This window comes from Annulohypoxylon maeteangense (genome assembly GCF_022496945.1).
Source record: "Annulohypoxylon maeteangense strain CBS 123835 unplaced genomic scaffold GGS22scaffold_19, whole genome shotgun sequence".
Lineage (NCBI taxonomy): Eukaryota > Fungi > Ascomycota > Sordariomycetes > Xylariales > Hypoxylaceae > Annulohypoxylon > Annulohypoxylon maeteangense.
In genome coordinates, this window is record NW_025953266.1 from 505,065 (window position 1) to 519,826 (window position 14,762).

Here is a 14,762-nt window from a genome sequence, read left to right on the forward strand (position 1 = left end):
ACTATATAAAGGGGCATTGCATGTTGGGTCATGACCGTGTGATCTCATAGATATTGTCCTTGGTGAACGTGTCGAACATATCTCTTGGCTAGGTAAGTATGAATGAGGCAGTGGATTCCATCCCAATAAAGTGCATCGTCACCAACTCTAGAAGCCTCTTCTAAAGATGGCCACCTACGACTGGTATACTCGCGACGCAACGCTAGCTGGGAAGGCGGTAAGTCGGGCGGCGTGACTGGGTTGGTGTGTGTGTCGAAGTAGAACAATAGTTACACGCGTGATGGCGGTCATAAATAACAGACGGTACACAAGATCGACCGAGAATGCGTATTTCCTACCTACTTCGGAGGAACCAATCGTCTTCAAATGGACACCGGAAATAATCCTCAACATCAGTGACAGGATCTCTGACCATGTGGGATGTCCCGGTTCGTCCACGCTAGGCTGACTGGCAGGCTATGCTAGCGCATGCCGTGAGACGGTGCTGCACGCAAGTAGCCTCCACGGAAGGGTAGTCGCCGGAGATGCGGCTCGGTGCGCCGCAGCCGTGCGACACTAGCTGGTAAGTCGATATATAGCGGCAGGCGAGGCGCAAGGAGGTAACGTTCCAGAAGCTTTCAACACTTCCACGCCCGTCTTCCGGCTTCGATCTAGCCCGGACTCAAATACGAATCGGCCCGCTATTTAGGATACGGACAGCTGAGGTGTAACAGTGCCTTGCCGATATTGCGCTGTCTACGTGCGTAATCATTGATTACGCCCTGGATATAGTGAGTATATCCGCTGAAAGCGATTTGCCGAGACAGAGGAAAATTCTTTGAGAATTTCTTCGATGTTTTGAATTAGCAGATCTTAATCAGCAATATTAGTCACGAAATCTGCATCAGCAAAGATGAGTCAGCAAGTCTCATTACGTAAGTGTCGGGTGATTGAACGCTTACGTAAATGTGTTTTTACGTAAGGTGAACTTTTGAGTCACGGATGAGGTAATCAATATATGTAATCACAGACACGTGACCTCACGGTGCGATGATTAGGCTGCAATGAAAGGCACTGTACACGTTCCACAGGCTTCAGCATCAACTCTTCAACTTTCGTTGCCTCACTTGCAACACTTATTGAAGGTGATTTCCCGCATTCAGGGTCGTATTATATCATCTACCGATTTCTTTCTTTGAGATTGATTCACTCAATACGCCTCCGAAATGGATCCGGATTTGAAATGGCATCCATTGCCCACATTTCCACATCTCCCGGCTCTCATGATTTCACCGCGTTTCGCTTCTTCATCATATACCTTTTACGTCACCGATCTTGCTAGCATATGGGTAGAGAGTCTTGACCGGAAAGGTATACTCTTACGGAGCTTGCAAGAGAATACGAGCATTGACTTAAGCGACGGCGATCCCAATCAATGGTCTGTTTTTCTCTCCAAGCTTAACACTGCCTTCGATCCTGCGCTACGGGAAGAGGAACAGGATAGCACTAGTATCAGTATATCTACGTTGTCATCAGATACCCAGGATAAGGGTAAAATCGCTCTCCACGTTACATGTGTACTACCAGAGCCACTTAAGCCGCTTAAGTGGCCTATCTACTTGACAAAGTGCCCTCCTGCCAGCATCGCCTCGGAACTTGTTTTACCTCTCATCCAAACACACCATGCACGCACGTTAGAGATGCAGGATCTCATAATGCGGCTCAAGGACAAGGATTCTGTCATCACGAAATTAGTTGACAAGTTGGAAGCCAATCAAATTGGACTAGAGCATGTCTTCAACTCACTATCTGGGAAGCGAAAACCTTCCCGCGCGTTGGCTGAAGAAAAGGTCAAAGGTCTCGCACCGTTTAATGAATCTGACTGGGAATCGGGTGTCGCCGCGAGCCGGCAACTTCCTCAAGATATATCATCCCTGATTCAAGTGAAGTTTGCAGAGACAAGATTATACCATGGCATAAACACCGAGATGTCCTCTTCCAACCAACTTGATGACTGGTGGACCAAGCTTGGGTCTCACGCCATTACTGCCATCAAACCCCAGAAAGAGTTACCGAACAGATCCCAGGACAAGCCTTCGCAGGATGCCAAGAAAACCAAAGAGAAAGACGACGATGACTTCCAGATTCAGACTCTCCCTCCTAATCTGCAGTCGCGTAGGCGAGAACTCGGTTTGTTGAAATCAAATGAAGATACCACGAATGGTGACGATAGCCTAGTAGAAACCTCCCATAGCCATCTTGTTTCATCACAGGAGAAACCACGTTCCCGAATTGGTGCCGTCGGTGGAAAGAGTAAGGCTATAGATAATTCCTTAAGCCAATCTTCTCACACTATCCATGCAGATGACGACGAAACGCCATCTGAGTCTGACACGGAACCGGTACTACCACAGCCCCAAACACGGCCAAACACTCGCTTAGGAAATATTGGAAAATCTAAGGAGCCTTCATCCCCTCTAACGAAGCCTCCTTCAGCAAAAACCTCGTCACCTTTGCCTCCACCTAGGGATGACGATGAAACACCATCCGGCTCTGACCTTGAAGATGATGATCAAGGGCCGCCTGTTTCTCGGTCCTCTCCACAAGCACCTGCGCCGTCCCCGCGAAAAAAGGCTGGACTAGGATGCATAGGTGGCAAATCGAAACCCCGAGTAACCCCTGAGCCGTCTGAAGAGCCGAACATGACAGCTTCCAAAGCGGGTGGCCCCGAAATCGTTTCAAGTCCGGCCAAGTCCGGGGGACGAAAAATTGGAACCATTGGAAAGAAACCTGCAACAGATGGGAAACGACAGCGATCAGGATCACCGTCAACAGCAACAGCAACAGTAGTCGAACCCGAGACTGAGGAGCAGAAGACAGGACGCAGGCGAGCCGAGCTAGCTAAGGAACTTGAACGCAAGGCGGCGGCTCCAACGAAGAAGAAAAGAAGGTTTTGATTCATATTTAGGGATCAAACTCTTGGCGTTCGTATTGATACCCATGCTATTATCGTCGCTCTTGGGATCGAATGCCACACCTTGTAGCCCCCAAGGTGTATCTTGAAGCTATTCCACGCTATTCGACCAAGTATTTTATTGATATGAAACTATATTCCGAGGGATAGTTAGATATTACCTATACATGTATATTGTTGCCGCTTATTCTATCATTTCTAGATCCAGTCGAACGAGAACCCTTACAGAGATGTCGATACCGATCGAGAACCTTCCGTATTTCGCCCAACTACTATCAAGGGCAAACGCCACGGCAATTTCTATTAAGATTGATATCCCAACTTGTCGGTTATAGAAGAATTCGAGAATTTTAGGCTGGCAAATTGTGAGACGTTATTTGAAATCTCTGTGTCAGAATGAGATTAGGATACTATGACTTCCAAGTTATTACCCCCTTCACTAAACCCACGTAATTTTCTCCCACATTACGCAATATACCAGACGTTATATTTCATCGTGGCCCGTCAAGAATTACGCTGTACTGCCAAGATAGTAGCGCGTCAAATCAGGCGTAGCAATAATAAACATCCCGTGTCATGTGAGCATTACGCATTCTAAAGAATCACCATCCGGCTTTGCGCAGGCAAGGGAACAGCACGGTCTATGCCTATCAGACGGAAGCATCTAGTTTAGTCATTGCCAAGAGGTCAAAGGGGTGCATGGCTTCTCCAATGGCGCCGTCAATTGCCGTGCCCTAGTTACCTAGCCAGATGCCATGTCGTGTACCTAGATCACAGCTACCCCGTGCTGCCCTGTACGATGGCCGGGCTTCACGCCATAGCGGCCTCCAGGTGTCAATCTAGGGGACTGGCAAGGCGACTCAAACTACGTCCTATATCCAATAAAATCCACAGCGGGAAGATTATCATGGTAGGTACCTAGGTAGGTAGGTAGGTACAAAGCTGGCTAACACGACGTCACCCCCTCCCCTCATCCCCTGCGACGTCGAAAAAAGACTGAAAAAGAAAAGAGAAAACCAACGCCAGCACCGCCCGACCAACCAGAACCGGTGCGTAGTGCCAGTTAGTGCAGGAACTCAGGCCCTGCGCAACCTCTCAACGTGGTGTAACGTGTCTGGCTCCTCTTAGAGGGTGCTCTCGAAGAGCCAAATGCAGAATACGAACGATCTACCGTAGGGAATCCCTCGTTTTGGCCCTATCCAGTCGTCCCGATGCAGATTCCGAACCATGCGGTTGGCTGGAGTCTTTTTTTTCTCCTACGCGCGCTTATGACTAGGTAGGTACCTTAGGTATGTCGTGTTAAGAGTGATGATGTCTAGGGTGCGAGATCTGTCGGTAGTTTATTTGATACCGGGATCTGCTAATCTGGGAGATAGGGAGGTAGGAATCGAGATCGCATACACGACGTACCTACCTACATAATAGATACGCAGGAGAATCTGCATGGCGCAGAGTACGAGAGGGGGAGGGGAGAGGGGAGGTTTTAGCAATGTAGGTACAGTAGGTGGGTATGCTAGAGCCAATATCCAGGCCCAGCTGTCGTTACACGACTAGGTCTTCTTGAATAACGACACCCGTACGTATCTCTCTGTGACCCCGTGGAGATTATTGATATATGTGTTTAGGTATGTGCATATGCATGTATGTAGATGGAGGTACGTGGTACAGAACACTGCCCCTGACCGCTGGAATTCGCTCCGCTCCCGTTCGCCCCGAAACGTGGAGGACGGTTCTCCTCGCTACCTACGTCCCCCTCTTTCTCTGTCGACTTATCGATGTATGGATGTACGTGTATTGAGGTATACGGCGTGCGTGGAACTAGTGTGTATACATATCGATCTGTTGATCTGTGGGTAGGTGGTGTCAACGGGATATTCCTATGTATGTATGTATGTATGTATGTCTTGGTGCTAGGGCAAGGTATGTTCGGAACATTTCGGTAGCCATCTAGCCTAGGCGGTTACGTGCACATACCTTTCTCCAGGATGTCCATAGGTAGGTTGCCTAGGCAGATTACCTATGTACTACTACCACTGCGAAGAGAGAGAAAATTGGGGGAATGGGATGCCCGCACACTGTCCACGTTGATGGTGCGCCGGGACCGAATATGGATCGAGTGTAGGTAAGCAGGTTTAGGTCGGCATGGGATTGGAGCTGTCAAAATCGCGCACGGGCTGGATCGTACGTGCTTGCATCGCGAGACTTCCAGACAAGACCCCGTGATCGAGGGACGATGCGCTACCCGCCCCAAAGGCGAAATTGGGGCGTTTTGAGAGCCGAAACCAAGAACCGGTCTGCACCAACGGACCCCCCGTCGTCATCGTCATCGGGCTGTGATGTGTATGTGTTTTTTTAGTGTACTGTTGTAGCTATCTAGTATGTAGGTAGGTATGTATATCTAGGTATATATGTCTGCTTATCTGTCTACTAGGTAGTCTGCCAGTCTGTCGGTGGACGAACATGTAACGTCGGGCACCAACTAGTTAGTATAGTTTAGCCTAGCCGTTGACATAAAACGGGCTCTAATTCAGTAAAATGCCCTAGCTTAGCCTTGAGTCACCTAACCTAACTAACTAGTGTAAACGTTCGACTAGGACATCGTGTTTAATCATTAGCGTGCTAGTTATAGCAGGCGGAATTGGCAGATTAGGTACTAGGTAGGTTAGTATGCTAGTGGGTCGGTAGGCTTTGCCGAAGACGCACAGGGGCTGGCCCTGATGTAATAACGAACGATGAGCCTATCCCAGCTATGGACGCAGGCCAAGACCTAGGAAGCATTGACTGTTAGAAGACGGCCTACAGCTCCCCCTTAACTTCCTCTGCGCCGGTACGGTACGTGGAACGTTGAGGAGGCAGGGTAAGATACGTGCGTATCTGTGTTGTGGGTAACGATATCGATGCTATACAGAAATCCTTTATGATAAGCCTCCTATAACTACCTAGTAAGGTGAATTTTTATCTCTTAGTACTGTTTGGAAGGTGCTACGAGGATCACCACGTGGGTTCTTAGGTCGTCGACGTGGTTAGCAAGGAGCAAGCATTTTCGCAATTAGGTAGTGCTAGGCTAGGGCTAGGCAGAAGCAGAATCCAACTGCCGTTTCCAATACATGGAGAGGTTGACCGCCATCCTGGCACCCTCTTTTTCAGGGACGTGGCATGTCGGTCGGGCGCTAAAGAGAGCTTCAGGACCCCTAGAAAGCTCTACGCAAATCCCGAAGTCCCCAGAGCTGGGAGATCTGCCTCGAGGGGGGGCTGAGGTCTGCTATATCTGTGACACTAGGTACAGAACCTACCTAACTGCCGGGTAGGACTTTGGAGACTAGTTGGGGGGGCATTCCATGTGTGGTGAGGGTGCTTAGTTCCTTGATGACATGGAAACCCGTTTTTTCACGCCTAACTCTTAGATTAGAATTTTTACATCTCTCCTTAGTGCTCTCCTAGTAACGTGATTATTGGGTAAACTGACGAGATAATCGGCATAGGGTAGTGTAAAGGCCAGTAGATGGTCTAACACCATGCTCTTAAACACATTAACCGAGGCTGATCTGTACACAATATTTGGTAACATGGATGGTTTTTTCACTCTCGCCAAAATTTCACTCGTTACACAGCAGGAATTTAGAAGATTAAGCGGAGAGAATTTAGAAAGAAAACCCACTAGCTGCGTCTATTTAGGGCTACTAAGGGAAAAGGGGAGAAGGGCGCAGAGGGTGCTGGGTTTATAGAGGAAACCAGCCTTAATGGTGATGATTCAGCGCGCCAGTAATGATCTCAAATCAACCGCCCAAGGTACCGGGACATGTCATCAATCGTTGTTTGACGACAGGTAGAACACCTTCTCGAGAGAACGGAAAGTCCCGTATACCTAGAGAGTTGAGTGTCGGTCAGGCAGTCCAGGGCCGTGATCATTATAGCATGCTTCTTTTCACAATCGATATTGTCAATTACGTTATATTCGGGAATTTATTGTCTGTTTATTATGTGTCAAAACGCGAACAATGGCATTGACTACCTATATTATTCGGGAGGTATTAACGGTTGCGGCGTGCGTGGGGGCTGATCCGCAAATTTAGGCAATATACTAGGTAGGTATACAGTATGAGGTAAATAATAAAATTTAAATATTAATAAAGCATAATAAGATATAAACTAACCTTAATTACCTGTTCAAGCTATGATCATTCCATGGTGCTTGGTGGTAGAAATTTGCTTCTTACGCCCCCTGACCCCTGAAATCTTTCGGGTGGAGATGATGGTAGTAGGCACCTAGCAACCCTTTCCTTAAAATCACGGTATATACTTATTAAAGAAGGCTGAAGAGTGAATTTTAGTGTCTTAAACGCTATGGCTCGCTCTAATTAGTTAATTAGTTAGGGCCATATCCAGGTGACTTAATAATTCAAAGCAAAAATTTGGTGATAATAAAAGTGGGATGCTAGTACTAGTACATACATTTCCACGAAGACAATATCGATCGATTCTTAACGTGTATACCTTCACCAATCACCATTTTCATATCTTATAGCCATTGTTTCAGGTATTAATGTTTCTGTAATCTACCTACTTACCTAGGTACCTAGTAGTATGTTGCAAACATTGCGCACGGTTGGGGAATCAGGGCACACCGCATAATATGATAGCCCTAAGTAAATTTCATATCAGTTTCCCTACTAGCGGGCTGGATGGTCCATTGTCTTTGGATTCTCCCATAGGTAGGCACCTAAGCAAGTTGATTACCTAGTAGCCTCGGTTTACGTTATGGGGCTTAGAGGACATATCACCGTCGGGTATAGAAAGCTCGCAATTAAGTTCCTAGCACCTATTTCTAAGTACTATTTGAGCTTACGGACGTATTAACTGTAATCGGCGTGTATTAATCCCCTCATGGGTTTATAATAGGTTAGATTATATTAGCCTATGCACGAAATATCAATCGTCCAGAGAGTCGGGTCTCTAGGTTGAAAGATGTAACCTCGATAAGCGTATTTCATTGTTATATCATGACTTGTATCTGGAGCATGTAGGTTCATGTAATAAGAAGCACGTCGGATCGTTGATACAGCCGTCGAGATTCTTCTCCTATATGCCTCTGTTAGTTGGCCTCTCCCTAATACCCCTTCCGCCTCCAAGAGAAGCGCTTGTCGCGGTTCTCACTACCGCGTTGCAAGCAAACAAATCTTATAAGCGCCCGTCATCAGCCCTCACAGCTATGACAAGGTATCTCATGAACCGCTTACTGCCGAAAGGGTCCATCCGCTACAGAACAAGAGAAACTAAAGAATAGAGAAAAATGATTTATTACAGATGCTGCGCTATAAACAACGGGCCGACTCGTTGGGTATCATGTTAGATACTGAGGTCAAGCATTGGCTGGCCGGTTCTGTATGGGATGGACAAAAGCCACTAACAATATATTCCCTAGTTCTCCGCCATCCCTACTTGCGCTACCTCTCTCCCACTGGTTCGTCGGGCCAAAGCCAGGCATGGGCCTTGTCCCAAAAGAATAGGCACTCTATAATACAAAATAGGTATAAAAATTCAGAGACGGTACCTATGTATGAAGCTGTTATGATGCATAAGTCAGGGTCGTGATTGTGGCCCGTGATATCCTAGCTAGTACATGAAAGTATGCTGAATTTGTGTTGGATCATGGGGTATTATAGTAGTATACTACGAAGTAGGAAGGTAGGTAGGCCAATCAACATAAATCTCAATATGAATCAACACTTTTCTGTTTATGGATTCCTAGGAGTATTTGCACATTCGTTTGAAGCTATTCGCAACGCTGTCGGCCCGTTGAAGTGACAAATGACCTCATAAATTAATCAACAGTTTAATCAGTTCAATTGAATTATATCGATGCGAATAATACAACCAACAAGTCTTGGTTGAAAAAAGTTGCAAGGGCGCACTATAATTACAGGGAGTTTGGTGAATCATTGCGCTGTATCTTCGCCCCTATAAATCCAGTAGTGATCCATAGCACACCTTATCGCTAAAGGCTCCTATGAATTTAGCGTTTTATAGTGCCTTGTGAGCTATAAGCTTAGTGGAAGCTCAGAAGGTTTCAATTGAATTTAATTGGTTGAAAAATTTGGTACCCCCGCAGGTCTGGTGGTGCCCCTGAACGCCAGGATTGAATTACTGCTGAAAGCCCACTATAAGCCCCTAATTTTTAGTTAACTTACCTACTCAGTACCTAAGATCCAAGAAATGGCTGACAGAAGATTTGAGTCGTTGATTATAACCGAACTGTCACAAGTTTATTGTAATAAAAGTATGAACATGATAACTTCGGCGACCATGGGAATGATTCGCATTCGTGAGATTTGAGGCGGGTCACGACAGCTGTCATCGAGAGCCAAGGCTTAACAGCCATAATCGTACTATATTCGCCACTTATATACTACGCGAAAGAGGCTCTGCGTGGGACATGTGTATCTGTCAGTACTATGTACGTGTGTCAGTGATGCCGGATGCGGGTAGGGTTGGCGGTAACACAGAGAGCGCCCATGGTCCCGAGCCCAGAGATGGAAATAGTTACACATTGTCTGTGGCTAGAATTAAACGCCATCGTGCACTAGAACGCATCAGAACGCAAGACTACGTGTATGTGGATAGTTAGGCTATCTTATGCTACTTGTTGATCTCAATGCGCTACATTGACGGCACCCTGCAGCTTCTCGTTGTGTTCGAGTGACCCGAGATCGTCGCCATCTCGCTGTCCCCGTAGTAAGACACAAAAAAAAGAAAAGAAAGCCACGGGTGTTAGCAACAGTAGACGGATATTTTTAGAGCACTCGTATCAGGTAAATTAATTAGCCATAAAGAAGATGTTACCTAGCTCTCAGGTAAAAGTAGAGACCAAAAGGTAAATGTAGTAATAACTAGAGGATTGAAGCAATATATCATACTCCCATTGATATCGTGCTAATAATATGCTTAGAAAATGTTTAGAGGAGATCTAGACCATCCCAGTTATTTGGTTCAAACCCAATATCCCCGTCGGCGTGGCATAATCGTCCTATGGATGACACGGATGTACGAATTCGTCAATCGGTCAACTGTCACCTACCCTAATCGAGATTTCTCAACTGGATCAAGATAACGCAAGCGACCATATGAGATTCTTTTAAGAATCATGCATATTGGGATATTATGGTGTCAACTTGGCAAAATATGACCATTCCGGGAATGTGGAAGGATTTCCGAGTGATTAGGGGGTTGATTTACATAGAGGCGTCGCAACTAAAGTCTGAGTTCAGAGGAATCACATAAATATGATAGATAATTTGCGCAATTATTCCATTATAACATCAGCAATAGGCAAGAAACTAGGAATCATTCCCAATTCCGAGTCCTTCCAACAAGATAACTCGTCATATTTAGAACTCCGCGGCGGAAGACCCGAGCTATTCCGTTGCTTTTCTGGGACACCAGTTCCTTGTTCCGCTTTTAGATATCATATGCAAAGATGCACCGGATTTATATGAACATGCGGGAGACAAGTGATGATCAACATATGCGGTGCGAGTTTCCGTCGACTCCATCTCATGCAGGCGAGATGAAGCGCTGCGCTGCATCTTCGGCTCTATCCTCCAAATATGCGGCCACGACATTAATTACGTACATAAAAATAATACTTTTTAGTCATTAATAGAATACAAGTTGGAGCTTCATCGTGGGACACCTGTGATAGACATTCTGATCTGTCAATATAACTCGCGGATGGGCGGAACTACTCACTAAGAATACCTAGTTGGCGACTATCAAAGTCTTAAACTTCGTACGTTAGGAACTGATGAGGGGATTTCATGGTCGGCGACCATCTTTGCGCCTCCAGCACCAAAGAGTTAGCCTTCGGCGAAGAGAAATAGAAGATATCACTAACAATAACACAAAGCCACAACTCATCGGGGCTCTCTTAAATGGATCTGTGAAACCTAATTACCTACTTACCTAGGTACCAACTACTCACCCCCATCTTTGTACAGCACGCTCAAGATCCACCACATATTATGCCATAGCGTTCAACAAGAGATAGAATCTACAAAGATTTCCCACACCAACCACGACATCTACGTAGGTGAGATGAGCTATACGCCATCCGCACATATCCATCAAATAAGCACCCTCATCACCCGCGCGCAAACCATACACAAGGAAACACTTCGTCAGACGCGACCACGTAGAATCAGGTAGGTAGGTGAAAAGAGAGCATTGCATTGTTATCTGTGACATAGCCCGAAATAGTGTTGGCGCGTTTCTCTTTTTAGCGTACAACTCCCTACCTACCTACCTCTTAGTGCCTTAATACGAAATACATACATACATATTTTTCCTAGCCCACGAACTAACTGACTACGTGTCTCAGAAAGTCCAGCAGGTACGTGTGGGGAGAAGAACAGCGCCCTCCCAAATCCACTCTGGGGAAGAGGGGGGGGGAGGCAGGAGGAGGAGGGAGCTGCGAGGAAAGGTGATACGACCTCGGTCCCCCAAAAAAACCACTCGCCCTTTTTGTTTCTTCTTTTCTTCAAGAGATTACGTCGAGGACGACGCTAGGTTAGTCGAGACAAAACAATGGGCTGGAGGGGAGGGGGGGCAGAGCCAATACCGCCCTGAGGCTAGGGATGACCCCTGAAAAGGCGCGAAAGCGGCACTCTCTGCATCGGAGGGGACGCAAGTACTAAATCCGGGCGGGCGAGCGAGCTTCTGTTCTCAGGTTAGCAGGCGTGAGGTAGAGTATGTATGTAGAGTCTTAAGCACGTAATAAATTCTGATGCCGACGCGGAATTGGGAGACCGGATACGCTGTTCAAGAGCTCGGTGTGGTTTAGATTTCCGCAGCGCGCATCGGATGGTGGTTCGGCGGGTGAGGGCAGGTAGACAGACAGACGGAAATGGGCGAGCTGACGAAGGGCACGCATGGCTGTTCGTTACACATACGCTGGATATGCGTCCATATACGTACCTAGAGGAGAGAAATTAGGGGTTCCACTTTGCTATGCAGCACCACATGTCAGCAGTTAAGCTCTGAATGCCTTCGTGCGTAGCAGCTAGTATGATACGTAGTTTATCAACATCTAGACCATTACGATGACGACGATGATATTCCTCTTTTCCGCCAAGTGTTGGTATGACTCCACCGAAGCTATTCTACGAGACGGGCAGCGATATGATCACCGTACAGCCACGGCAGCACCGATGTGAGGCATTTTCTCTTGTTAGTAACTAGATCCCAATCCGTCTATCTTGGCTTTAATTTTCCTCATCCATCAAGCTTTGATCACCTCGCCCCTCTTTTCACGTCATATCCAGCGAGGATCATAGAGCTTGGATAGGACCAAAGTCTTGGGTCTTGTGCTCTACTGTGCTTCGTTGGGGATTTATCATGGTGTTACAGTACTAGGAGAGAGAGTGGCAGGGACTCAATGCCCTGTGCTCTCTATGATACTACGTGGTATACTCAAGGTACAGGTTATCTACGCCCTGTACCGCAGACTCATCATCGTGGTAACTTTGGTCCTGCCAGAACTACCTTAGTCACTTGCCGTTGACTCAATCTATCGTGGGTTATCGCACAGAATACTTCTTGGTGGGCCAATGTGGAGATAGTCTACCATAGGGATTTAATTGTACCGTTCGTCTGAGCTCTCAATTGCAAAAACTAGTCCAATTGGCCACAGTCTAGGTCGTGGTCATCAGTTTATGTGGAGTTGGCACTGTACGTCGCTGCAAATGAGGTTGTTCATAAACATCTCGTGGGCGTGGGATATTAGGGGGTAAAGGCTTGTCCCTGTATGCCCAGCCGAATCTCAAAACCCACATTCTCTCAAATCCCGCGACAGATTTCGCAACTCTAGCAGTCTACCTAGGTACCATCACGAGATACTCTCAATTTTGAATATTCTGTGAGTTATTAAGTATCGATGAACCAAACCACAGCCACTCGTAGTTAGGAACGTAGAAGTTTAAAGATATTTTCAAAACACATGTCCTGTTTTCATCAAGACACCCCCTTCCGCCGCACCAGGAACCGAAAACACGCGACGGGAGGAAGGCTAAACAAGCACGCGAGCATGAATCAGTGAAGAATAAAAACCGTTCCTTGCCGCTGTTCCTTGGGTAAGCACTAGCAGCCCTGTGGCCAGAAGCAGAAGCTTGTCTCAGTCCCTTTATTTCTTATTTCCCTTTTCCTGGGAACGCCTAATGGCAAGTTTGATTCAAGTATCATTTCCATTTGCCGAGTTGTCTTGTCCCTCTGGGTTCCAAGTACGCCAAATGTGTAACATGCTTTGAATGACTTCTATTCATACGTTTTTTTTCCTGTCCACGTTACTCAAACTAGTGGTGGTAAAGAGTCTTTCCATCTGAAGTATTAATGAGAAATTAATAATTAAGCTTTGTAATGGTCAATGCCAATACTAGTATTGTGGCCATACTTATGTAATTAATTGCTCATATTTCCCAGCAAGATGAAGTAGTTTAATCACAAGTGTTGAAGTCCCAAATCAGTACAGTCTACGTCTGCTCTGTGACTACCTACACTCAACTCATCCACCACCAATAGAGGAACAAAGAGACCCCGAGTCTTTACTCTCTACCCCACAAATCCACCCCATACATACTTGCATACGCACATGCAGGTGAAGTAGCATGGACCTGTAAACCGTCTTCGTCCATCCATCCTCCAATCCCCACCCCCTCCGGAGCCGAATGCTCGCTATTAGCGTGACATGACCACCCCAGTATGTAACTCGACCATTCCAGTTAGCCCCATCCACACCAATCCAAGATTAACAGAACACCGGCTCAACAAGATCTCCCCCTCCCCTGCCGCTCATCTACCTGTCCAGGTACCCTGCTCCCTCCATCTCTGCCGCCCCTGTAACCCGGTCATGCCACTGTAGGTACACACATCATCTATATCTCCATAGTAGCTTAGTACCTTGAACCCCCGTCCAGTTCATTCCCATCCTCCCCCAGTTCACCCAAGTCACACCCTAGGTACCCAATCCCCGAACCCCCTTCTATCACCCATCAAGCCCACCCAAATCCCTAAGCCAAAAGAAATCTACGTACCATACCATACTAAGTAAGTACCTAAGTAAAGTCAAGTAGAGTAAACCAACGCACCGCCGCCGATCACCCACGACCCGACCCGACGCAACGGGACGTGGCGGAGCCCCTTAGCCTAATCGGGGCGAACAGTCAGGCATCCAACCAATCAGGGGGGGGCGACCAGAGAAAAAACCTCGCCGCGCTACGGCAGTCTACGCCTAGCTAGTGAGGAGGGTAGGCGCACAAGCTAGCTCGTCAAAAATAATATATGTATGTATGTATGTATGTAGAAAATTCGTGGAGAATAGGGTGTTTTAGAAAAATTTAGTTGTTGTTGGAGTACCTATCTATCTAGACTAGACTAGATTGGTGTAGCGCGCCTACCTGGGTATTTGTAGGGTATAGGAGGTAGACGCAACTAACCAACTAGGTATCTAAGTATAGGTATGCCTTAGGTAAGGTAATACAGCGATACAGGAAGAACAAGCGCACCACCTCGTCCTGCCTCCCGCGAAATTCCTCCTTCCGTACCTAAGGTCGGTGAGCCGCCCTGCTCTGCCCTGCAAATCCGAATGCGCACCATTCCCAGGTACAGTGGGTATCACCCATCCCGTGTGTCCTCTCATGGACTGATCGTGAGCCATGACACCCCCTTGTCCCTAGCACGATGAACAACCACAACCGTGACCTCTCGCAGAAAAGAAAAAACGCAACGCGCATAATCGACGAATCTAGTATGTAGTTTTCGC

General features: G+C 46.9%; 1 protein-coding gene across 1 annotated transcript; it reads left to right on the top strand.

The window, feature by feature from the left end:
* Window positions 1–1,080: 1,080 nt before the first annotated feature.
* On the top strand, window positions 1,081–2,978 carry GGS22DRAFT_172451 (XLF-domain-containing protein). The gene has a single exon (XM_047962759.1). The coding sequence runs from the start codon at window positions 1,206–1,208 to the stop codon at window positions 2,934–2,936; it is 1,731 nt and encodes a 576-aa protein (XP_047815386.1). The 5' UTR covers window positions 1,081–1,205; the 3' UTR covers window positions 2,937–2,978.
* The last annotated feature ends 11,784 nt before the right edge of the window (window positions 2,979–14,762 follow it).